The sequence below is a fragment of the Nycticebus coucang genome, chromosome 11, assembly GCF_027406575.1.
Source record: "Nycticebus coucang isolate mNycCou1 chromosome 11, mNycCou1.pri, whole genome shotgun sequence".
Lineage (NCBI taxonomy): Eukaryota > Metazoa > Chordata > Mammalia > Primates > Lorisidae > Nycticebus > Nycticebus coucang.
In genome coordinates, this window is record NC_069790.1 from 100,028,611 (window position 1) to 100,054,164 (window position 25,554).

The 25,554-nt window shown below is 55.7% G+C and overlaps 1 protein-coding gene across 4 annotated transcripts; it reads right to left on the minus strand.

Moving 5' to 3' along the window:
* Positions 1–617: 617 nt before the first annotated feature.
* KCP (kielin cysteine rich BMP regulator) lies at positions 618–25,554 on the minus strand. 4 transcript variants are annotated; one of them, XM_053608596.1, is made up of 38 exons: positions 25,379–25,554; positions 22,986–23,152; positions 22,360–22,549; positions 22,195–22,271; positions 19,595–19,691; positions 19,376–19,458; positions 19,072–19,165; positions 18,496–18,578; positions 16,573–16,666; positions 16,342–16,421; positions 16,157–16,250; positions 15,818–15,903; positions 15,663–15,744; positions 15,273–15,425; positions 15,093–15,199; positions 14,923–15,016; positions 13,561–13,734; positions 13,389–13,471; positions 13,141–13,234; positions 12,850–13,044; positions 12,183–12,353; positions 10,947–11,123; positions 10,177–10,262; positions 9,378–9,471; positions 8,322–8,495; positions 8,024–8,106; positions 7,445–7,565; positions 5,783–5,862; positions 5,462–5,561; positions 4,872–4,960; positions 4,475–4,523; positions 4,247–4,389; positions 3,781–3,953; positions 3,568–3,679; positions 3,372–3,473; positions 2,463–2,627; positions 1,197–1,503; positions 618–1,028 (listed from the first exon to the last, which is right to left on the minus strand). In XM_053608596.1, the coding sequence occupies exons 1-38, from the start codon at positions 25,449–25,451 to the stop codon at positions 760–762; spliced, it is 4,695 nt and encodes a 1,564-aa protein (XP_053464571.1). In that variant the 5' UTR covers positions 25,452–25,554; the 3' UTR covers positions 618–759. The 4 variants fall into 4 exon arrangements, with proteins under 4 accessions (XP_053464571.1, XP_053464570.1, XP_053464573.1 ...); XM_053608595.1 differs by having other exon boundaries at positions 4,475–4,577; XM_053608597.1 differs by lacking the exons at positions 618–1,028; positions 1,197–1,503 and having other exon boundaries at positions 2,467–2,627; positions 3,427–3,473; positions 4,475–4,577.

Here is a 25,554-nt window from a genome sequence, read left to right on the forward strand (position 1 = left end):
TTTAAAAACCATCCCATGTTTTCTCCCCTATGATGAAGTCTTCACAAGCTGTATGAGCATCTTCGGCCGCCAAGGCTGGGCACATGCGGTTGTGAGTGCAGATGGGTGTGCACACGTGTTGCTTGTCTCTCTGGGTTCTGAGTGTGTGTGTGTGTCTCTGCGTGTGCAATGCATGTGTCCACACTGCATCATATCTGTTGTTTCTGCTTCTCCCCACACCAGACACGAGTCCCTGTATCACCAGCTCTAAGAGTGGCCCAGAAGGCACCTGAGCACTTGGTGCCACCACACCAAGAGGAAAATGGGGGCCAGACCAAGCCCCTCTCTGTGTGGATCCTCAGCTCCTGTGGGCTTCCACATGGGGGCCATGACCACACCTGAGCACAGGGCTGGGACCAGGACACCTGGGTCCTCCATCTGCCTGCAGGATTTCCCAGACAGCACCAGGGAACAGCCAGTTGGGGTGGCCCAGGCATGCAGGCACAGGAGCCAGCGAGCTCCTCCGATTCTGGGGACACTGACCACTGCACCCCATGTTCCAAGCAGCCCAGCCTCTATCCCAGCATCAGGAAGAAACACACACACACAAGGAAGCTTCTGGAAGGCCCAGAGTTTACTGCTTGTGGCTCAACATGGCTGAGGTGTTTGCAGGACATGGGCCCAGCTGGGGCACTCTCTCCACAGGCCTGACCAGGATGGGAGCTGCAAGCCATGGAGAGACCGGTGGCCTGATGAGTCCTGATTGGGTGTCATCCTAGCTCAGGGTGTCCCTCGAAGCTCCCAGCCGGGGCTGGGCAGAGCACTGAGTGGCTGTTCCCCAGTAATCACAACTGGGGGACAGGCCTCGGGTGGGATACAGTGGGCCTCATGCTCCACCAGGCCTGCAGGGCACTGGCAACCAGGAACACAGGGCCTCACACAGTGGGCAGCCAGCTCCCCCAGGGGTACATGCTGGTTGAAGCAGGTACGGGGACAGGGAGGGCCACATTCATCAAACACGAAGCCACGGTCCAGGGGACAGCCCACAGCTGCAAGAGAGTGGTAGGCAGGGTCACTGGGGAAGCTGACACTGCTCCAGTTGCTGTGCTCACCCCTTGGGGGACTCCCTATGTGCACACCCTGTCTAGACCCAAGCCCTCTGGCCTGCCCTTCCTCTCTGTGCAGACCCCTCTCCCAACTGGGCATCATCCCCTCACCGCAGAGGGTGGGTCCCCGCCATGCAGGTGTCACCCCTGCCTGGCGACAGTGACTGGCATAGGCTTCTAGGGCATCACAGAGGCAGGTGTCAGCTGAAGAGCCAGGGCCACAAGCACATAGGTCATACACGCAGGCAGCAAAGAAGGGCTCTGGTGGCACCACGGCATGGCAGCGACTGAACGAGGAAGACTTCAGCACACCACACCGGGCATTGGCCTCACGCCTGGCACGGTAACCTGCTGCTCGGCACGGATCTACCTCTCGGCCTGGGGAACAGGGCCGGCTGGGCCTTGTCTCCTCTGGGACCTAGGTGAAGAGAGCATCCCTGATGTGACTATAGCAGCCCGTATAGCCTATGGCTAGGAGGAGTGAGAGTTATAAGTAACATTAGTAAGTCACTAATGGAATACCTTGGTGAAAAGGGCATGGGGATTTAGCTCTCATAACAAACATGAGAGAGCTCGCGAGATGAGAGTATTAGTGAATTGGCAGTCTCTACTCCTGTGGTATTAAGAGCCACAGGATTGTGTCTTTAAGAGGCTGAAGGAGAAGGCAGTCGGGAGCATGCACATTCTATCATGGACCCGCTCACTCTGACTGTTGCTTCTCCTGCCTACAGAACACCAGCATGGCATCTCTCTGCTGAAGCTTACTAAGCTTTGCTAAAGACCTCTAAGATCTATCTTTCTAAGAAGACTGCTTTACGCCCTCAAAGACTATCTCTCTCTCTCCCTTCTGCTAAAGTAGATAGCCCTCGGGCACCTAAGAGCAATTGTTCCTGAGCAAGGTAGCATAGTAACCTAGATAAGCCAGGGCTGAGACCAAGCAGTCCCCAACGACCAGTGGCAACGACAGTGACAACAGCTGAACTTAGTGTGCTATCTTCTTCAAAGCACTTCCCACTCAGTAATTTTTTAGTCCCAAAAGTCTCCCCACAAGAATAGCAAATGACGCATCACCTACTTTCTCCTTGTAACCATTTTACAGATGGATAGATCAAAGCCCAGAGTAGGTAAGTAACTTGACCAAGGTTATACAGCCAGTGAGTGGCTACGCAGGATCTGGGGTTTCAGATAAGGAGGCCTCTCCTCCCGTCTCCATCAGCACCATAACAAGTAAAAAGCCCTCAAACCTCCCTCAAAGCCCAAAAGTCATCTGGTGTGAACTCCCCTCCCCTAATTCTCTTTCCATAACTGAGGGCTGCTCTGAGACTCATGCTCAGCTATACCTCCCACCTCCCTAGCCCTGGTTCCTGGGCCACTCACCTGCCAACTATTCCCAAAGGCAGCCTCTGTGGGCAGGAGCAGCCCCTCAGGGCCCTGCAGATCATCCTGGGCAAAGCCATTGAAGTTCCCACAGAGCCCACAAGTCTGGCCCCGGTAAGAGCCGGGCACGCTCACCTCCACCTGGGACTGCCCATCCCACAGCACCTGTGCAGAGAAGCCTGGAGCTGGGGAGTGGGGAAAGAAAGGAACTCCAAGAGCCCAGGGTCCATCATGGCCCCATGAACTATGTTAGCATACTCTGTGCTGTAGAGGAGGGAATGGACAGGTGGAGGCTCCCTTTGGAAGGGACACTATTCAAATGAAGGCCAAGGTGGCACATGCTGTGCTGGCCCTGGACAAAGACAGATGACAGCTTCCTCCTGAGGGCCCCTTCTCCCATCAGCAGTGCTCAACTGGGCCCCAGAAGAAATGCAGCCCACTTCCAGGGATTCACTTTCTCACAGACATTCAGGCTTTACAGAGGACTAAGTACAATTAAAGTCTGGATCAGCAATGTGCAGAAGCCTTATTTTATGAATTTATAACTTGCTCCTTGCAGAGGGGAGGGGAGAAAATTACTCTTCCTCATGAGAGTTGGAAGGAACCTCAGACACCATCTTGGAGACCTTAAATGACATCTCCCCCACCCACTTACCCTCCCCATTTCAACCAATGAGAAAACTGAGGCCCAGAAAAGGTTGGTAGAGGGCTAGGAGCCCCATTGTGTGGGTAGCTGAGTCAAGATTAGATACTAGGCTCAGAATTCCTCTAACTACTCCTCCCACCCCTCACCTTCCACATTTCTGCTCCCACCTTGGGCATCCAGCAGCACCCTTCCACTCCCACCCCACTCCCTCTGTGGATACAGAAGCCTAAACAGAGCAGCGGTTCCCAGGCCTGCAGCTGCACCTGGAGCCCAGGCTGGGCATGCAGGATCACTGCACGTCCCTGCAGTTCCACGTACAGCAGTGGCTCCTGCAGGAAGGGCAAGGCCACCGGGCGACCGTCCACCTGAAGAAGAAGGGAGACGAGAGCAGTGGCGACATCGGGATGGACGAGTGGATAGCGCAAAACCAACTTTTCCTAGCACCTTGGCTGTGCTCACCGTGACCGCTCTGCCCTGCAGCAGCTGTACCTTCACGTCTCCCAGCAGCACTGCCACCTCTTGGGTCCAGGACACACCTGTACGACCTCGGTTGTCGTTGGTCACATGCACGCTGTGTGTGGGGAGGGGTGCGGGAGGCCCAGGTGTCAGTGGTCAGCTGGGCCAAGTGAAGGGGTTAAGGAGGAGAGGGAAGAGCGGTAGGAGCGTACGCACCTGAAGTCCCCACTGCCGCAGTCCTTGGCCAGCACGTAGCGGCAGCTGCCCTGGAAGTGCAGCAGGCGGCCGTCGAAGGTGCGGTAATGTGGGTCTCCGAAAGCCATGCAGGAAGCGGGCCGGGGCAGGCAGCGGGGACAGCAGCTGCCGGGACTCAGGGCGGCGGCCTGGTCCTGGCCTCAGTCCCAGGCACGGTCAGACACACCGTCTCTCCCCGAACTTCCTCCACCTGCCTCCCCTGCAGACCCCTTTCCAGCGGCCCGGGACTCGACTCCCAGGCTTCCCGCGACCGGGCCCAGAGCACCACCTCATGGCCGCACCGGGAACAGCACTTGCTCGGGCCCCAGTCGCTCCCAGGTCGCAGCGAAGCCCAGCCTCTCTCTCCCACGCCTGCCGGTTCTCACCGCAGGGGTACCACGCCCCCCCTCCCGCCACCATCCCCAGCGCCTTTGACCGCGGCACTCACGGGGCCACAGGAGAGCGACCGGCAGCGCTGGCTCTGGCAGCGCACGGTGCCGGCCACGCAGGAGCAGCTGGTGCAGGCGTCCGCAGCCCAGCGCTCCCCAGGGGCCACTTCATGGCCCTGATGCACGCACGACTGGGTGGGGGCTGAGGGAACAGGAGAGAGGGTGGGTCAGCTGTCCGTCCCACTGCAGGTCTGGCACACCCCTCCCCCATCGTCCTGGCCCCGAACCTTGGCATCGCTCACAGCAGCTGCCAGCCTGGAACACCTTTGCCCAGTCCTGGGGGCAGGAAAGGGCCTGGCACTCCTCCAAGTGGCATTCCACGTGGCCCCGCTGAGGACAAACATCACTGTTCTTGGATTTCCTGCGGGACCTGGGGCCCCTGGCCGCACAGTCCTGGGGGCCTTCAGGGAATGATCTGAGGCAACAGCCCCTCTGTCCACCTGGCCTCACAAGAACACCCACTTTACCGTTCAAGTGTGGAGTGAAATGCAGTGTGAAGCTCCTTGGCCAGCAATGGGATGCCTCTGCCCCTCTAAGACCCCATATTGCTGAGGAGTGTTGGCCACTCCTCCACTTTACCAGTCTATAAGGTCCTTCACCCTTCCACCCCCATCCCCAGCTCACATTGCAGGTGCAAGCAATGCAGGGGTTGCTGGGGTCCTGCCAGCGCTCTCCATCAGCCACTCTCCGGCCATCAGCCTCCACCAAGCATTCTGAGGAGGGAGAAATGGGATAGGCAGGCACTGTTCTTCCAGCTGCAATCTCCCTCCCTGGAGCTCACCCTGAGTTTCACAGTAGGGAAGCACCCACCCCATTCCACTAGCACCCTGATGGTGCTGATTTCCTCCACCAGCAGCCAGAGGGTCTACTAGATATTAGGCCTTGTGCCAGTGCTCAGGATGTCTGCAGAGTCCTAGAAACACAGACAGCCAGAGGCTGGGACTCCCTCCCCATGCCCCATTAGTGGGCCTGGGGTCTGGGTGCCCCCTGACAAGCCTCCGGTCAGAACTTGAGAACCCAGCTGTCACCCCTGCCTTCCTCTACCTTGTGGGTCTCTTCTCCACTCCAACAATCAGCCCCTCCATTTCTACCACAGAATGAAACCTGCATTCTGAGTGCTGACTCCGGCTGCCCATATGGCCCACAAGTGTCTCCCCCTCCTGTCTCCTTCCAGGGTTCCTCTCTGAGGGTGCAGGCCACAGCTGGGTGCTTACCCTGGCATATGGGGCAGCAGCTCCCTGGGGGAGTGTGGCGCTCCAGCAGGGGACAGCTGAGCTCAGGACAGGCCCGGTGAATGCAGAGCCATGTTAGGTCCTGCCCAGGTGTGAACACAATAGGTAGAGAACAGCAGATCTCAAGAAGGTGGTGGAGGGATCAGGCATGCTTGTAAGTAGGGCATAGGAGGATGTGATAGTTGGGACAAGTGGGCAAATACTGGGTGAGTGGAGAGCACTGGGGCTGCTACAGGAGAGCAGCCATGACCCACAGAGGAGGAAGAGGAGGGTTCTGAGAGTTCCTAAGACAGAAGGACTCACCTGGCACTGGCAAGTGTAGCAGGGGTCTGCGGGAACCATCTCTGACCCCAGCAGGTCATCTGAGCAGTTACTCAAAGCCTCTGTGAAGACAAAAACCCAGGATGGGGGACAGAAAGAGGGCATGGGGTAGAATCGAAGTTGTCCCCACCTGTGTGTCCCAGACTTCTTGGACCCAACACATATCCATATCTCCAGTATCTTGACTTCAAGGAGGAGAAATCTTGCCCTTTACTTCAGCAAAGAAAAGTTTAGACTTTGGGGGAAAAAAAAAACGTTGGCAGGCTATTAAGGTGAGGAGCCTGGAAACAGACAAAGTACGGCTTGTTCAGCCAGACATCACTAAGAACAAGCAGGCTGCCTGGCTTGCTCTTCCTTCATTCTTCCTTCCATAGAACAGGGCTAAAAATGCACAAAGAGCCAGGTTCTAATCCCAGCTCCAGGACTTATTCTCTGGAGCCAATTTGGGCAGATTAATCCAGCTCTCTAAATCTCATTTGCTTCGCTTGTGAAAAGGGAATATTAACACTTACCTCAGTGGATAACTGTGAAAATTAAATACTGTCTATTAAGAGCGCCAAGCATAGTGTGCAGCACACATTAGGTGTTTAATAAATGTTAAAGCTTCTTCCCTTTCCCTGAAGCACTTCCTAGCAAGTGTTGATAAGAATAGCTATCCCCATGGGTGGCAGTGATGGCTACACAGCAATATGAATGTATTTGACACCACTGAACTGTACACTAAAAAAGGGGAAGATGGTAAATTTCTGTTAGGTACATTTTACCATAATAAAAAAAATTTAAGTAGGATGAAAGTGCAATTATAATCATAGAAAGCATATTTTGTATATGTGAGAACAGTGTTGACCTATGCTTCAAGGTTAGGTGACTATTTCAATGCTAGGTTACTTACTAGATGCTGAAAACACTGCCTCTGCAACAGATGTGAAGTATTAAATACAGGAAGCAGAAATCACTTATCTTTCCATATTTGTAATTTAAAAATATACCTGTTTTTTTACTCTTCCCCCTTTTTTTTTTTTTTTTGAGAGAGAGAGTCTCACTTGGTCACCCTTGGTAGAGTACCGTGGCATCTTAGCTCATAGCAACCTCAAACTCTTGGGTTCAAGCAATTCTCTTGCCGCAGCCTCCCTGGTAGCTGGGACTACAGGCACTCACCACAGCACCCCAATATGTATTTTTTTTTTAGAGATGGGGGTCTCGCTCTTGCTCAGGTTGGTCTCGAACTCATGAGTTCAGGTAATCTCCCACACCTCAGCCTCAGAAGCCCAAATGCTGGGATTACAGGCGTTAGCCACTGTGCCAGGCCCTTCCCCTATCTTAATAAATCATTACTCTAAAAAATAAAGAATAGCTCTCTCCACTCTTGGCCATCTGGTTCTGACATCTCAACATAACTGACACCCTGCAGCGCCACCCGCTGGGAAAAATGCTCCACAAACTGCACCCAGCTTCAAGGAGGTTAAGTGGCCTCTCCGCCCAGGTCCCCAGCTCCCCTTATGATGGGACAGGCCTCACCTGCCAGGGCATGGGCTTCCAGAACATTCCACTGGAGTCAGGAAAGGGCTAGGGCTGGGGCTGGGGAGGAAAGCCAGCTGGGGGGTGGCATCCCTCCAGCATATCTTATCTACCCCCAGGACTCACGGGCACAGGCGGGGCAGCAGTGCTGGGGTCCAGGAGGCAGAAGCTGGCTGGGGGGGCAGCCCACCAGGCTTGGGCACTGCCGCCGGTGGCAGCGAAGGCTGGGAGACCCTTCAGGCTGCAGCTACAAGAATGAGTGAGCAGGGGTGAGTCCTGGGCCTTGGACTCCAAGAACCACCCCTTCCCCAGAACTTAGACCCCTCCATCTGCCTGCTGCACCCTCCTCTGCACCTTCAGACCATCCTCCTCCCAGCCCCATTGCCTAACTCCTGGCCTGTGGTGTCACTCGCCTGCTCAAAACGCTTCTGTGGCTCACCATTACCTTCCAAATAGAATCTCCACCATGTGACCCCCCCACCACTTCCCATCTACACCATCCCCTGCCCTCACACACTCTGACCCTGTATTTCATGTCTAAACCCAGACCTAGCCCTGCCAGCTCAGGCCCTGTCTTGCCTCCTGGCCCTGCTGTCTCTGACCCTACAGTGCCTGCTCTGTGCTGTGTCCAGCATGGCTGGGCCTCATCCAAGCTGCCCTCTCCCTCCCCATGGACCCAGCCCCTCAGCTGGGCACATGCCCTACCTCACAGAGGCATACTTCACAGGGGTCCGACCCAGGTTGGAAGCTCTCCCCAGGCTCATACTTCTGCCCCTGGTGCTCACAATCTTGAGGGGACGGGGTGAGAGCAGAAAAGGACCAGGGCCTTCAGACTGGAGGCAATGCCAGCGTACAGTTCCCCTGCCTCAGCCTTCCCCTGTCCCAGGGATTGGGATGTGCATGAGAATAGAGGCCACTTCTCCCAAACTCTGCCACCCAGCCCAGCTCAAAAGCAAGGAGGTGTGGACCTGGGTGTGCCCTCCCTGTCCCAGGCTTCCAGTACCAGAGCATCGAGGGCAGCAGTCACTGGGCCCCTGGTGGGGTTGGGCACAGGGGCTGACACACTGGACGTGGGCACAGGTGACAACACCATGGTGACACATGCAGGAGGAGCAGGGGCTGTCCGGGGATACCCAGCTACTGCCTTCAGGGTGCTCAACCCCATGAACCAGGCAGCCTATAGGCCGAAGCAGACAGGAGTAAGCCTGGAGCCTGAGATTGCCCCCACCCTGGTGGTCAGCCAGGCATGTGGGCACCAGGAGGGAGGTCTGCGGGATGTGGAGAGAAGGCAGCTAGGGCAGATTTCTTGTCTGCTGGGGAGGGGAAAGACACTGGGTCAGGGGTGTTAGAACACTGGGGCTCTAACCCTGTCCTATGCCTGTCTGTTCCAAACAACAGGCACTGTCAGCTGCAGCCAAAGTGCCTGGCATGCAGCAGGCATGTAATAAATGCATGTGGAATGAATGAATGGCTCCATCACTAACCATGAGCCAAAAGTAACTTAATATCTCTAAGCCTCAGTCTCCTCAGCTGTTATGGGGGGTTCCATTTGTCCTGCCCCCCTCCTAGGGCAAATGAGATGCTGTGAGGGTTTTGCGGAAGCGACACTATGTTGAGCCATGTGCGGGGCAAGGGGCAGCACAGGCTAAGAAAGGCTCATATTCTGGAGTCAGATGGCCTGGATGCCCATCTTGCCTCTGCCCTTCTAGCTCAGTGACCACAGGCAAGTTATGTTACCTCTCCGTACCTGTTTCTCATCTGTAAAATGGGAGTGATAGTAGTACTTATCTGATAAGATCATTGCACTGATTAAATGAGTTAATACAAGTAAAGTGCTTAGCTTGGGGCCTGGCCATGTACTCACTAAATGTTAAATATTATTATTATGAAGGGGGATGTGGTGAGGAGGAGGGGTGGCTCTGAGGACACTCTAGACAGCACCTAGAAGGGGATGAGGCAGGGAGAGGCAGCAGTAGCTGAAGGCAGGCGGGGGTCAGAACAGGGGTGAATGTGGAGCTCTGTCCCTCAAGTGAGGGGCAGTGCCAGGGGCTGGGCATACCTCTGCAGCGAGGGCAGCAGCTCCCTTGCTCTGTGACCTGGAGCGGGCAGGGCAGGAGCGGGCACTGCAGCCGTGCACAACTAACCTGGCCAGCCTGCAGGAGAGGCAGATGGCGGGTCAGTGGCTTGCCACCTGTCCTGGAACCCAGAGACATTGCCCTCCCCCCATACCTGACAGCGACATCATTCACAGCTGCCTGCAAACTCAAACTCCTCCCCATCCTGGTACTCTTGGCCCTGAGAGAGGCAGCCGTGGGGGACACTCCTCTTGGGTGGAGGGCCTGTACCCCCCCGCCCTACTGTGCCCCACCTCAGGCCTGGCAAGAAGATAGGGAAGGAGGGAGGAAGAGGTGGGAAGAAGGGAAGGAGAGCTGAGAAGGAGGAAGGGAGAGGTGGGAAGGAGGGAGAGAGAGGCAGGAAGGGCCTGGTGCTGGAGCACATGGAAAGCAGCTCAGTGGCACAGAGGACAGAAGCAGAGGCCTGGAGAGGGGTGAGGGCAGAGAGCTGGTGGACATGGCTTCTTATGGCAGTGCATGGAACCTTCCTGGAGGAGAGAGGTCACACTACCACTTTGGACTCCCACATTACTCCATCACACTCAAAAACCGGGCTGCACACTGCTCCATGGTCAGCATCCTTCCTGAGCCTACCAGGCCCAAACTCTCTCCCTCAGCCTAGTCCTGTCCCATAAGATGTTAGCATGTACCCTTGGGACCTAGGTGGAGGAAACAACTCCATTCTGGCCAAGGAGGATAAATAAGAGATGAAAGCTTACCGAGGTTCCAAAGTGGCTACCTCACCTGGCAGGTGCAGAGGGAGCAGGCAGGATCATGTGGGTCAGGAAGGGTCTCTCCAGGAGAAACAGTGAGGCCATGGTAGAGACATCCTGGCAAAGCAGGGAATGCAATAGAAGGGCTGCCCTCACTGCAACCCCCACTGCTACACACCAAACAGTGCCAGGTCTGGGGACCTCTACCAAAGCTTACAGAGTCAGAGAGAAAGAGAGAAGCGTGGTCTAGAGTGGCAGGAATAGTGAGGGTTGGGAGGAAAGATAGCAGTCAGGCTGCACACTGCAAATCAAGGGGGGCTCTTCAGGCAGGAAGAGTGGAAGGGGCAGTGGGAGGGCGTGCAGCAGGGACTGCTGGGAATTTACTATCCACATGTGCCAGGGTGGGGAGAGGAGAGGGAGGGAATGGACACACTTGGAAATGCAGATGAGGTGAGCTGCACCAGGGAGGGTGGTGCTGAGAAAGCCAAGAGAGGAAGGAGGTCACCACCCTGGATTGGTGATTTCAGGGCAAGGGGAGCCAGTGAATGGTTTTGGGTATAGAAACATCTTTTAGGAAGGCAGAGAAACAATCTAAAAGCAGGAAGATACAGAAGTCAGAGGACAGTTATTTGGTGTGTGTGACAAGTATGAGGTGACAGCAGGGACAGAGGAGGGTGTTGAAGGGTGTGAGGGGAGTGGGGGAAAAACTTGGGGGGGGTGTCTATCTTGGGAGGGGCTGATGAGGGAGCTGGAGGACCCTGGAAGCCCCAAAGGGGGATGGAAAGGCAGGTGCAACCCTACCCTGGCAGATTGGACAGCAGTGCCCAGATGGGATGAGTGGGTGGCTGCAGCCCAGAGGCTCACAGGGCCGACGTCTGCAGGTCACAAAGCCTCCAAGGCAGGTACACAGATTGCAGGGTTCTTGCGGATCCAGGAACTCCTGGTTGCTCAGGTAGGACTCCCCCAGGTACTCACAGCCTTCCAGGAAGCATCCAGAGGGAGGCAGGCAGGAGGGGCAAAAGGAGGGAAGCAGTCATGGCTCTGAGTTTGGTTTGGGCATGCATGCATGGGAGAAGGGACAGGTTACAGTCCACGCCCAGCGGGCACAAGAGTCTCAAGAGGGGCTGGGTTTGGACTGGCCAAAGAGCAAGCTTTCTCCCTTTAAGCCTGCAAGAAATCTCCCTGTCCAGTTTGTAGGAAGAAACCCACAGGGAATTTGTCCTGACACTTAAATACTCAGCAGCCCACTGGCAGAAGGCACCAATTTCCCCAACCTGAGTAGATCCAGCTGACTTAGGTGGTGCAGACCCAAGGTGTCCCCTTCCCAATGCTCCTTCAAGTCCTCCGATCAATGGGGAGGGGGGATCCTGGGTGATGGCAGCTCTCTGACATTTCCTCTCCTCTTTTTTATTTATTCATTTATTTTTTTTATTAAATCATAGCTTTGTACATTAATGCAATTATGGGGTACAATGTGCTAGTTTTATATACAATTTGAAATACTTTCATCAAACTGCTCACCTCTTTTTTAAAAAAGCGAGGGTGGGCCTAAGGCTCAAAGTCTTGGCAAGCAGAAGTATGTGACTAGAATTTAACAATTTTTTTTAATGTGTTCAATTTTATGGTAATCTATTCTGGCACATCTAATTTTCCATTTACAGTATGACATAAAATTCCTTTCTAAATAAATTTAGTGAGCTAATTTGAAGAAAAACATTAAACAAAATAAAATTACAGTTGATAGAGTGTATGTGGCTAAAATTGCAAGATAGTACAAGTGTGAGGGAAGACTGGGGAACTAGGCCTGGTTCAACTCTCTCTTTTTACATGAGTTAAAATTAGGCCCAGAGAGGTTATGTAACTTGCCAAAGGCCACACAGCCAAATAGCGCCAGAGGCAGGAGAAAATCCAGGCTTTAGTTCCAGGCTTTTTTCTTCTGTAATAAATATTTTAGATTCACTCTAAAGCAGTGCAGATGACTCTAACCCCAACTTCTTGTCCCCCCCTTCCTGCAGTCCCCTGTCTTCTGACCCTCACCGTCACAGGCAGGGCAGCAGTCATCCCTGGTGGGAAAGGGGCACTGCACAGGGGCACAAGCCTGGCGTTCGCAGCTCACGCTGCCCTCCCAGCAGAGGCAGAGGTGGCAGGCGGTGGTGGGCGACGGGAAGCGCTCCCCGCTGGCAAACTCCTTCCCCTGGTACAGACAGCCTAGAAAGAAGGAAGGGGTTGGGAGGCCTTGGGGGTGGCTTCCAGGCCTTGCTGAGCACACTGTCCCCCATATTCTTTTTTTTTAGACAGAGTCTCAAAGCTGTAGCCCTTGGTAGAATGCTGTGGCATCACAGCTCACAGCAACCTCCAACTCTTGGGCTAAAGAGTGCTGTGGCGTCACAGCTCACAGCAATCTCAAACTCTTAGGCTTAAGCGATTCTCTTGCCTCAGCCTCCCAAGTAGCTGGGACTACAGGCGCCCGCCACAACACCCAGCTATTTTTTGGTTGTAGTTGTCATTGTTGTTGGCGGCCCCGGGCTGGATTCCAACCCACCAGCTTTGGTGTACGTGGCTGGCGCCTTAGCCGCTTAGGCTACAGGCGCGGAGTCTGTCCCCAGAATTCTTAAAGAGAACCCGTGGTGAGGGGCGGGCCTGGACGGAGGGGAATCTGTGCAAGGTGAGGGGGGACCGGGCAAGGGGCGCCACGGGGCCTTACCGTCGCAGGAGGGGCAGCAGGGTCCCTGGGGAGGATGAGCGCAGGGGGCGGGCGGGCAGGGCAGTCGCTGGCAGGACACGGCACCGTCAAGGCAGAGGCAGCGGCGGCAGGGGTCGCCAGGCGGGTAAAAGTACTCCTGGTGGTGAGCCGGGACCGCGCCACCCGGCAGCAGGCAGCTGGCAGCAGGGGAGGCGGCTGTGGCGAGAACTCGCGTCAAGGAGGAGCAGGAAGAGGCCGCCACGGTAGCTCCGGGAGGAGCCGGCTGCCCGGCCCGAGGGGTGACGCTCCTACCTGGGCACTGCGGGCAGCACTCTCCTGGCGGCAGGAGTGGCTCCGGACAGGGCAGCGGCGGGCAGCGGCGGGCCAGGCACTGCACATTGCCGCTCTGCGGAAGGACGGATGCGCCACTCCAGGCCGGGGTGGCAGTGGGAGACCAAGGAGACCATCCCTCCCACTCGCATCTCGGTGGCCCTCTCCTGGCCTCCCCAGATCCCAACCTTCACTTCCCTGGGCTTCTTCCAACCAGGTGGCAGACTCACCAGACAGCGACACAAACGGCATGGGTCGGTGGGGTGGGGGAAGTCTGCTCCGTTGGGGTACTCTTTCCCTCCAAAGGCACAGCCTGGGGAAGGGGTATCTGTGAGCCTACCACCACGGCCATGCCGCCATCAGGGGCCAAGCTGCCCCAGGACACTCCCATCCTGTCCTCACCACTACAGTCGTTCTGGCAGCAGGTCCCGGGCAGCGGGTGGGCACATAGGGGCCTGGGGCAGGCACGATGCTGGCAGCGGGCATGGCCTTCTTGGCACTGGCATTCTTTGCAGAAGTCTCCAGGGTGGGAGAAGCTCTCACCATCCACAAACACCTGTTTCTCCAGGATGCAGTCTGGGCGGGGAGAGAGGGGGGCAGGAATGAATGTAAAGCCTGACAGACTGTCCACCCCTGGAGCCCACAGCCACTGTGCAAGTGCCCATTTGGAAGCTGTCTCCACAGCACAGAGAGAGGAGGCAGGGGCTGTGTACATGCGGACAGGTGTGCATATGGTTCTGAGCTTATGCCTCCGTGTGTGCATTTGAGGCCATTCACCTGCAGGCAGGTGTGTGTCTCTGAGGGGAAGACTAAACAGTTTAGACATGTGTGTGTAACACACACCCTGCACAAACCCATGCAGGCAGGGACATGTCCCATGCATCCCAGCACCCAGTCTCCTACATGGCAGGCTCCAATATTTGCTGCATGAACCTGTGTTATACAGGTAGATATGTTGCATGGGGGTACTGGAAGAGGAAATGGAGATGGGAGAGGAGGCTGGTGTAGGAACACTCCTACCTACAACCTCTGGGTTCTTCAGAGTTCTAAGCTGTGTCAGACAGGAAACAGTTCAGAAGGCCATTGCCTGCCTGCCTGCCTGCCTGCCTGCCTTCTTTCCTTCCTTTTTTTTTTTTTTTTTTGAGACGGTCTCACTCTGTTGCCCAAGCTAGAATGCCATGGAATCAGCCTAGCTCACAGCAAACTCCTACGTTCAAGTGCTCTTCCTGCCTCAGCCTCCTGAGTAGCTGGAACTACAGGCATCTGCCACAGTGCCCAGCTAATTTTTTCCTTTGGAGGGGTGGGGGGACAGTCTCACTTGATCACCCTCGGTAGAGTGCTATGGTGTCTTAGCTCGCAGTAACCTCAAACTCTTGGGTTCAAGTGATCCTCTTGCCTTCCCTCCCAAGTAGGTGGGCCTACGGGTGCCTGCCACAATGCCCAGCTATTTTTTTTTTGCAGTTTTTGGCCCAGGCCAGGTTTGAATCCACAACCTCTGTTATATGGGGCCCGTGCCCTACTCCTTTGAACCACAGGTACCGCCCACGCCCAGCTATTTTTTAGAGACGGGGTCTCGCTCTTGCTCAGGCTGGCCTTGAACTCCTGAGCTCAAGCAATTCTCCCACCTGGGCCTCCCAGAGTACTGGGATTACAGGCAAAAGCTACCACGCCTGGCCCAAGGCCATTGCTTTCTAAGGTACCTGTTGTGCTCAAAGGGCCATGGGATAGCAGGATCCCAAGCCACTCAGACACAAGAAACCATACCTGGGCACCTGGGACAGCATTGGTTGGGTCCACTCTGGGGCCTAGCACAGGTCGTAGGAGGGCAGTCGATCAAGGAGCACTTCACAGTCCCATCCTGGTAGCAGGGGAGACAGCAATGGGGGTGGGCCGGGAACGGGCTCAGTAGGGTGGCAGCTGGCCTTAGGAGGTACCTTGCAGTGGCAGGTGTGGCAGGGGCTATCTATGTCTGTGAAGTTCTGCCCGTTGGCATATACTTGGCCATGGTAGGTGCAGCTCTCACAGCTAGGGCAGCAGGCACCTGGGTGGGGCAGGCTGGTCAAGGTGGGCCCAGCCAAGCAGGGAAGAAAGCCAAGATAAGCTGGGGCACTCACCAGGGGGTAGGGTGGAGTGCTGGCAGGGGGCTGGGGGGCAGAGTACAGCCCTGCACACAGGCTCCCCATCTTGACAAGAGCAGGAAGTACAGGGCTGACCATCAGGCTCCCACTGGACCCCCTCAGCAAACTCCTCTCCATCCAGTACACAGACTATAATAAGAGGGGTGTCACAGGGCAACCTAAACAATTCCTGCCCATTCCTGTCCTTCGCAGACCATGGGCACCCTGGCTTCACCATCTCCACCATAGCCTCTGAACACACTGCAAGATGGCTAGTGACCTTACCAGCCCCTCCCCCTTACCGAGAAGGTACACCCCCTGCCCCCGTCCTGTGGAGGCAGCACTCTTCTTTTCCCAGCTGCTCCTCCCACCAACAAACCCACACACCTGGGCAGAGCTGGAGGCCAGAGGCAGGTGGGGCACAGGGGGCGACCGGGCACTCCTGCTCCTCACAGGAGACCTCGCCAGCCTAGGAGGGAGGCCAGGTGAGAGACCCTCAAGGAGTGAGCCAGATCTGGGCGTGGGGAGGCAGGACGGCCTACCTGGCAGGAGCAGCGCAGGCAGCGGCCACTCTCTTGGAGTCTGAAGGTCTCCTGGCTCTGATACTGGTGTCCCTGGTACTCACAGCCTGGATAGGAACACAGGACGATGGGGATACAGGACTGGAGGCTGAAGAAGAGCCTCATGGTACCTCAAGACCTCCCCAAACCCCTGACAAGACCCACCCAAGTCTTCCAGGTGCCATGGTGCTATTTGGCATGAGAAGGTGAGGTGAGGACTCACCTGTGAGACAGGAGCTTAGGTCCAAGGGAAGCAACTCCACACCTGGAGTTTACCAGGCCTGTGCCTCCCCTCTAGCAGAGACCCCAGCCCCCACTCACCATCACAGACAGGGCAGCACTGCCCAGGGATAGTGCCTGGGTGTCTGCAGGGCACGGGTGGGCAGGGCAGAGGCTCACACTGTACACTCCCATTCTGCCAACAGGAACTGGTCAGCAGGCAAGAGGCAGGCAGGGAAGCTAAGCACTTCCCCACCCCACCCGCGCCAGGCAGCCACCACACTCACAGCACAGCGGCAGTGCAAGCAGGGGTCCCTGGAGCCCACAGGCTCCCCGCTGTGATGCTCCCGCCCATTTAGGAAACAGCCTGTTAGGAAGAGGCCCCCCAGGGGGTCACCTGAGGCTCTCACTGCCAGAGCCAGGCCTTCGTGGAAGACCTGAGCTGGGCCATCACTCAGCTCTCTGAGCCATTCCAGGTTGCCCTCCATGTTCGGAACACCGCTCTGCCCACAACTCACCATCACACACAGGGCAGCAGGTGCCCGGAAGGGGGCGAGTAGGGTATGGACATAGGCTGGTGCATTCCCGCTGGCGGCACTGGATGTGGCCCACCTGGTGGGAGATGTTAAGCCGGTGAAGGGGCCATCAGGGATCAGCCACTGGGCAGCAACAGAGTTCGAATCCAACTATCCACATATTAGATGTTGCTACAGCTTGAATTGCACCCTGCCATTCCTACGTTGAAGTCCTAGCCGGTAACCAGTGTGACCTTAATTGGAAATAGGTTGTTGCAGATGTAATTAGGTAAGATGAGTAGGGTGGGCTCCTCATCAATATGACTGGTGTCCTAAAAAGGGGAAATTTGGACACAGACACAGGCTAGAAGGCAAGCATTTGGATGCCAGAGAAGCCAAAAACGCCAACAATCACGAGCAAACTGCCAGAAGTGAGGGGAGAGGCCTGCAACAGGTTCTCCCTTTCGTCCCTCAGAAGGAGCCAACTCTGCCAATACTTTGATCTCAGACTTCCGGCCTCTAGAACTGGGAGTGAACAAATTTCTGTTATTTAAGCCACTGTGCGGTACTTTGCAGCCCTCAGAAACTAATACAAACATATAATCTAGTGTGTCACTTCAGCTCTCTGTGGCTCATTTTACTCATCTAAAAAAAAAATGGACAGAGGGCGGCGTCTGTGGCTCAAGGAGTAGGGCGCCGGTCCCATATGCTGGAGGTGGCGGGTTCAAACCCATCCCCGGCCAAAACACACACACACACACACAAAAATGGACAATAACAGTCCTGTTCTCATAGGCTTATTACCTACATGAAATGAAATAAGGTGTCTGGAAGCTGGCACTTGACATGGTGACAGCTGCTACTTCCCCATGGCCTGTCCCAAACAGATCTATCACTCAAATTCACACTCACATCCCTGCCCATCAGGGTCTGGGCAGCCAGTGACTTCTCAGGGGAAAGGAGGGGGAGGATATGGTTGCAGAGTGGTTGGGTGCCCCATGCCCCTCACAATAGAGTCCCTAGTCCTTAGCAGGCTGTCAGAAAATTCCAGGGCACTGGCTTCAGCCCCATGAAACAGACCCCCTCACAATACTGCCTGGACATCAGAGCCCATATGGCCCTGCTTGCCTCCCCAAGGTGTTGCCCTTCCTGGTCCCTATACCTGGGGCATCTTCCCCAGGCCTTCCTACCCAAATCCTCTTGCCCTTTAATGACTAGATAAGCACAGTTTCTCCCATGGATGTTGTAGATCTCCCAATAGAAATATAATGCAGCCAACTTATGCCATTTGCTCTAGAAAAATTTAAAAAGTAAAAAGAAATGGATGAAATTAAATTTTAACAATATATTTGTTTGACCCAACATGTATATCAAAATGTTATTTCAACATATAATCTACATAGTGGACTAATGAGCTATTTTACTTTTTTTTTTTGATATGGGTTCATTCCCCAATAGCTGGGACTACCGATGCCTGCCACAATACCCAGCTAATTTTTAGTAAAGTTGGTGTCTGGCTCTTGCTCCAGCTGGTCTCAAACTCCTGAGCTCAAAGAGAGAGATCTTCCCACCTCAGCCTCCCAGAGTGCTAGGATTACAGGCATGAGCCACCAAGCCTGGCCTTGGAACAGCCACATTTTGAGAGCACAGCCACATGCAGAAATGCAACTTTTACACCAGCACATCCTGCCCCACCTCTCCCCTCCTTCAGCTTGTGAGTTTCTTGAGTTTAGTTCACAAACCCAGGAGGAACACCCACTGTGCCCAGAGCTGGGCATACAGTGCCTGCCCTCACAGCCCCCAGTATTCAGTCTTCTCCCCTGGGTCTCTCCTCAGTGTCTATGGCTTATGTTCAGCGGAATGAAAAAATGAATATGACAGGCCAGAGGGGACAGAGAACAGCCCAGGAGCAGCCTCCGTACTCACCAGGCACTGGCAGATCTGGCAGGGGTCCCCAGGTGAGGTCCACTCTTGACCATGCTCCCAGTGTGAACCACCCTCTGTGCAGCCTGGGATCAAAAGAGTACAGAGAGGAGGCCTGGTGGGAACACCCTGGATCCCAGTCTCAGCCTGCTCCCACCCTCTCCTTGGCTCTCTCCTGAGCTGAGACCAGATGGGGTCAAGCCCTGTTTAGACTCCTCTGTGGCTCCCACTGCCCCCAGGAAGGGCGAGGCCCAAGCTCCTTGGCCCACCCTTTTGTAGTACATAGCACAGCCCAGCTGGCCCACCTATCTCTGGCCTCTCTTACCTCTCACTTTAAGCTTTGGCCATTCTGTCCATGCTTCCTCACACCTCCCACCTAACATGAACCCCCACATCTCAGGCTGTCCCCTTTTCCTTGAATACCCTCTGCTTTTCCCAGCCATCACCTAGCTCACTGCTCTTGATCATTAAGGCCACCTTAAGAGAGGCTGCCACAGGATGCATTCCCTCCTGTCCTCTGAAGTTTGAGAAATGGTGTGGCTACATGTGGCTCCACCAGGGGAGGGCAGGGCCTCTCACCTTGGCAGGTCGGGCAGCAGTGCCCAGGCCCCAAGACTGGCTTGGGGCAGGGACTGGGTGGGCACTTGATGGGCACACAGTGAACCAGGCTCCTCTGTAATGCACCAGTAGCTATAATGTCTCCAGGCCTGGAGTCAGGCATCCTCAGTGATGTGGGGCACAGGGCAGGGATGGAGGGAGAGCCTCATTGGTACCAGCTCTCAGGAGGCATGTGAAGAGGCTGGAAGAGCAGCAGGCATGGCCCAGGGCAGGGCAGGGGGGTCCAAGGAGGAGCAGGGCCTGGCAGAGGGGTAGGTGGACTCACCAAGCAGGAGCATTGGAGACAGGGGTTGGAGCTGGACAGGAAGATGGCCCCCTCCTCATAAAGCTGCCCTTCATACTCACAGCCTGGGGAGGGTTGCCCAGATGACGGGTGGGTCACCAGACAGCAGTGTGGGTGGATATCACCCAAGGAAGGTGTGACCCCAAGTAGGTATTGGACCCTTTGAGGCAGAGGGGATAGAGGGGAGGAGCAGAAGGTCACCTGGCCGGCAGACCGGGCAGCACTCCCCAGGTGGCGTGTATCTCTCCAGGCAGTTGAGATCGGAGCATGAGGGCTGCTGGCACTGCACAGTCCCTGCCTGCAGGGCGGACACTGAGCCCTCCTGCCCTTTTTCCCGTCCCTTCCCTTCCATCGTCCTAGCCTGTTACTCTGCCAGCCTAGCAGGCTCCAGGCCCTGTTGTCTGCCCTGCCTCATTCCCTGTTTGTGTTTGGCACAGCCAGACCTGGGCTTTGCCAAGTATCAGGGACACGGGTGGTAGCTGGGGCCAGGCCCTGATTCCCTTTCCTGGCAGGTGCAGATGATACGGAGCTCTGGATACCATGTTTCCCTAGCCCTGTGGCCCCCAGGTAGCCTGCAAAGCCAGGCCCCCTAGGGAAAGACCCAGAGTGGGTGCCACATCAAAGGAGAAGGAACGGTTCACGTGGCAGTAGAGACTTTAAGATTTACTACAACACTCCAGCAGATGGCGGTAAAGCATCTGATGAGACAATACTACTATTATTTCACAGCAGATGGAAGTAATACGTTTTTATGAAGGGGTGCCTTTTTTATCTCACCAAAGGCATCATATAAGCTAGTAGTGGTCCTGAGGTACTATGTGCCCAGAAAACTGTGTGTGTCCCTTTTCTTTGAGCTCCATCAACTCCCAAGACTTCAGTCTTCCTCTCTGGTGAACACTCCCCAGGCTACCTTTCCAGACCGGTGGGTCTGAGTCCTTGTCTCACCTTTCTGGATACCAGCTGAGACTCCTTTCTAGATGGGGTTGCCAGATAACATACAAGGCACCCAGTCAAATCTGAATTTCAGATGAATAACACTATGAATGTCCAAAATATTGCGGGAGCTGAAATATGCTAAAACCTTCAGCATTGTTTATTTGAAATTTAAATTTAACAGGACATCCTGCATCTTCATTTGACAAATCTGACATCCTTACCTCCCTGACTATGAGCCATTTATACCATCAGCTCAGCCACGGCCTCCTCTTCCCCCCAGCTCTCTCCATGCCCTGGCTCCTCTGTCCTCCTGGTTTCCCACCTCCACCTCCACTGTTCCATGGGATTCACCAGTCACCAGCTCCTGCTCATTCTTTAGAAACCCCCCTTTCTGCAGCCCTCTGCCATCCCTAGCTCCATGCCTAGACAACACCATGGTAGCCCCGTAACTGGTCTCTCTGCATCTAGCCCATACCAGATGAATATTCCTGAAACACCTCTTCCACCATGCCACACTCTGGCTCTTCAGCCTTCAAGGGCTCCCCCACAGAACAAAATCTACAAGGCAAAGCTTGTAGCAGCCTGTTCCCACAGCCTTCCCAGACTGATATCCTGAAGTACAATTCTGCCCACCCTGTCCTTGTATCCAGAGGGCCCTCGATTACTCCCTCTCTTTCAGGTGCTGCAATCCTAGTTTCCTTGAAGATCAGCTCAAATGACCCGCTCTCTATGGAGCCCACCCTGACTGCCTAGCCTGGATGGGCGTCCCCTGCCCTCCTGTCCCCTCCTCTGGCAAAGCACATAATGTACTGCCGTCTATGCCTCCTCTTAATATGGCCATTGGATCTGAAACCTTGGGTTAGATTAGCTATAAATTTATCTTCTCCACTAGATTAGAAGCTCCCTAAGGTCAGGGAACAGATCAAGTGTCTGTTTCCCTTGTGGTCTCTGGCTCCGCCCCAGACTGAAAGCCAGTATTTGCTGACTTGGGCTCTGAACCTCCCCCACCCCCCGGCCATTGTCAGAAGGAGTTGGCAGGTACCCTCTGGACCTGACCTACACTTGTTTACTCTCAGGTGGGAGACGATGACTGTGGTGTCCCCAGAGTGTGTGCAGGAGGTAGGGCCAGTGCTAGCAGGAACCTGGCTCATGGTGTGGGCAGCACACTCCTGGCTCAGAGCAGGGCTCTCTTAGGCATGGCTCTGGATACAGGTTATGGCTCCTTGCTGTGGGACGCAGACCAGGTGGCTGTAGAGGCCTCAGAACCCTAGAGGGCAGGCCTCCAGCATCAAACCTAACCCAGGCTGAGACATGTCAGAGGAACAAGAGGATGAGTTAGCTGTGGGTAAGTGGGCTACCCTTGGTCCGAGGGCAGAAAAGAATTGTCCCCTTCACCCCACCATTCATCTCCTGATGCTCTTGACCCCTGGAAACCATTTCTTCCAGGTGCCAACAAATTCCCCAGAGGGGAGAGATCCTAGGAAGAGAAGCGAGGGCTTTGTCAATGGAGAAGCAAGGAAGGAAAGGTGGAAAGAAGGTGGACTTGGAGCCAGGTGAGAGAGAACAGGCAGGTGAGGGTGCTGAGACAGTGGAGGTGGAAGAGTGGGGACATTGAGGTCACACAAGTGAGGGAGTGGTGTTGGATGACAACTACATCCTCTGGCCTCTGTGCCACTGCTTGCTAGATCCAAACTGAAGGGCTCAGGGGGCCCCCATAGCGTGTATGGGGGTGTCAGCCAAGGACCATTCTGGCAAGGTCTGGGGGAGGGGCAGGCAGACCCATTCTGCGACATCTAGCACACCAGGTTATATCAACAGGTGAGGGAGACAGGTATGGGACATCCAGGTGGGTCACAGCAGCTCACCAGGCAGTGGCAGGTGGTGCAGGGGTCTGGAGAGAAGGTCTCCCCATTGCTATAGGTCTGCCCACTGTGGCTGCACCCTGAGGAGACAGTGCCATCGTGTCATTCAGGCACCCAGAGCCATCTGTGGGCGAGGAGGCCCCAGATGGTGGATAGGCTGGCACTTACCACAGCAATGGGGCAGGTGGGTCTGGGGAACACAGTGTGCAGCCCCATCGCGGCAGGTGCAGGCTGTGCAGGCATCAGGCTCCCAGCGGGCACCCTCAGGCCAGGTGCGCCCCAGCCCCCAGCACTGGGGAGAGGCAGGGCGGCACTCGCAGCCCTCCAGCCGCTGCACCCTCACCTGTAGGTCTTGGTTCTGGGGGAAGGAGGTAGGAGATGGCTGGCACTGGTTCAGCCTCCTGCACCATCTCCCACAGATCTGTGGGTGTAAAACTGAGGCAGGATGAGGACGTCTGACAACTCCTGAGCAGGGGTGGATCCCTTTCCATCAGAATCCAGCTTACACAGGGTACCAAAGGCATGCCCCCAGGCATCTCCTTTGGACAGAATGGGAACCCAACTCCCTGTCCCATACTTTCCCAAGAATGCCTTATATATAACTGCTCAACAATATTTCCCAAACACAGGAAACAACCTGAAAATACCCCGGAGGTTCTTCATTTGTATGAAAGAGTTGGTGTTAAGAACTGTACAGTATGCATTTAAAACAAACCTATTTTAGGGTCCTTTGGGCCCCCAAGCCCAACCTCTTCTCTCCATCCTCCCTCTGCTGGATGTTTTTTTCATGATACCTGCTCTCTGAGCTCCATCACTACAGCCTCCAGCTGCCCAAGCCACTCTCGCAGGGAGTGCCACTGCTCCTGGTGGCCACCAACAGGGGCTGAGGAGGGGGCAGGTGCCTGCTGCTGGTAGGCATGAATGTCAGCGGGCCGAGATAACTCCCCGGGAGCAGCCCCACCTAAAAGGCACAAGATTCCCCTGTGGGCCTAAGAACGAAGTACCAGCTAGCTTTCCTGGGTTCTGTCCTCTGAACCATGCAGGGGAGGAAGGTCATCCTGTATTTCTACCTGCTCCCCACCATGCAGGGAAGGATTTATAATCTATAGGGGTGTAGGAGTGAAAGCTAGGGGCAGGACCATGGGAGAAGGTGGAGGAAGCTCTGAGTAGATAAAAGTGGCCCAGACTGACTTTCCCTCTTTGTCAGGGTGAGCCCCAGAGCCCTGACCTGCTGGGGGAACGGAGCAGTAACCAGACCAGGACCTTGCTGCAGCCTGCCCTGACTCTGTGAGGGTCTCCAGCCACACAGATCATGTCAGGATCATCCATCCTCTTTGGGGATGGCCTAGGGAGCTGACATGCCATGCTGGGAGGGCCCAGAAGTCAGTACAGGTTGACATGCAGGGGAGGGTGACACACACATGCAAGGTAAAGGTAGAGCTGCTTTAAGGTGCCCTGGTGGAGCTGAGAGTCTTTTCAGGGAGCACATGAGTAGCTCCCACCCTCTGACTGCCTGACACCTGTCAGAATGGGCCCTGCTTTTAGAGAATGTGCTCAGGGAGAGACAACTATTTCCTAAGCCTGACCATTGTTTTCCAGCCCTGGGGTAGAGGGTCCTGGTGACCCCCATATTGGGTGGGGTGGGCTCTAAAAAGTAGGACTTGGCTATATTTCCTGAAAACTTGGGGGAAAGTCCTGGCAATGTGCTCACTAGCTTTCAGCACACCAGGCCAAGTAAAGACAGCCTGAACCTGGTTCTACATAATGCTAGGTCCAGGCATGGGGGAGGGGAGCCTCTGAGCTCAGGCCTGGGTTGGGGAAGACCACTTTCATCTTCTCACTCTGCAGCTAAGAAAGTAAAGGCAGGAGGGGACAGGCAGAGAGGATCCCTCCCACCACATGAGGTGGCTGGGGCAGGGAGGGCCTGGAGGAAGGGGAGGAGGACCAAGGGGTCTTTCTCACAGCAGCTGCTCATTAGTGAGGCCAAACCAGGAGTGGCTAAAAGTCACCCGCTCCTTTCCCCACTGCCCTCCCTCCACTGTGGCCACCAAGGGAGTAGGGGATTCTAGTCCAAAACTAAATTTGCCCTCTTCCAAACCTGCCTTGCCCTGAGTTCCTGGGCATGGTTAATTCCATCCCACTGCCCAGTAAGCTCAGCCAGAAACCTAGGGCTTGCCCCCCTTCTGTTGCACCCCTCCCAAATCTCATTAGCCTCTGGTCTCCCCAGAGTTGTCCCCTAAACCACTCATCCCTTTCCCATTCTCTCCCCATTCAGGAGGCTGAAGACATCCCCTTCCATCTGCCCTTTTCTCTCTGCCCACCTTTTTAAATTACACAGCCCAAAGCTCCCAGTAGCAAGTCCCCATGCCACTGTCCACAAGCTTAGCCCACCTTCTTAGCCTGCCCAGCTGCTCACCCACATCAGGGGGTTAGCCCTCAGGAACAGTACACCCAAACTTCTGTGCCTGTCCACATCTCCATCCCCTGTGCAGGGCATCCTGTCTCCTGGGACAGCACTGTCCTGCCACAGCTCCTATGCCCGGCTCCTTCCCATTCACTGGGGAGGGCAGTCTCAGCACCTGAAACCCTCCACCCAGGCTAGCCTCGCTCTATTTTTTGTGATTCCCACCTCCCTGGCCACTCTTCCAGTCCTGCTTAAGCAGACACAAGAAGGGTATCAGGGAGAGGCTGGGAGCCTCGGGGCTCCCAAGGTGAAGATAGGGCCAGGTCATTGCCTGGGGAGACCCTCAGAGAGAGCTCCTGGGATTGGCACAAACTGGTAGCTCCCACAGAACTGTTCTGGCTCCCCTCTGAGACTCCCCTGCCCAGCCCCTACTCTGAGTCCTCAGTTCCTGACTGTCACTCTCAGGGAGGGTCAGCACAGAGACTCAAAGTCAGCTTCCAGAGCAGGCCTCCTTGTTCTTAAGACAAATAATTAACTTCAGACTCCCAGATGCTAGGGCAGCCTCTCCCCGTCCCGTCCCCCCACACTGCTGACTGCAAGCATCACAAGAGGCCCCTTCTCTCCTGCGCCCACCGACGGGGAGGACTGAGCTGGACTCTGAGGTGCGCACAACCCAGGCGGGCGAGAAGCAGCCCCCAACCCACCCTGCCGCTCAGACTGGGTGAGGCGAGCAGGAGGTGGGGATGTGGCCGGCGGCCCCCAGCCCCCAGCGCCCCAACTCACCTCTGGCGCCTGCAGCCAGCGCCAGGCTCCAGAGCAGGAGCTGGGACAGCAGGGCAGCCCTGGCCCCCGCCATGCTGGCTCCGCCTCACTGCCTGTCGTCCTGGCTCAGCAGGCGCTGGGGGAGGCGGGGTGGGGAGCCACAGGCCGCTCCCACCCAGTCTTTGTTCAGGGAGGGC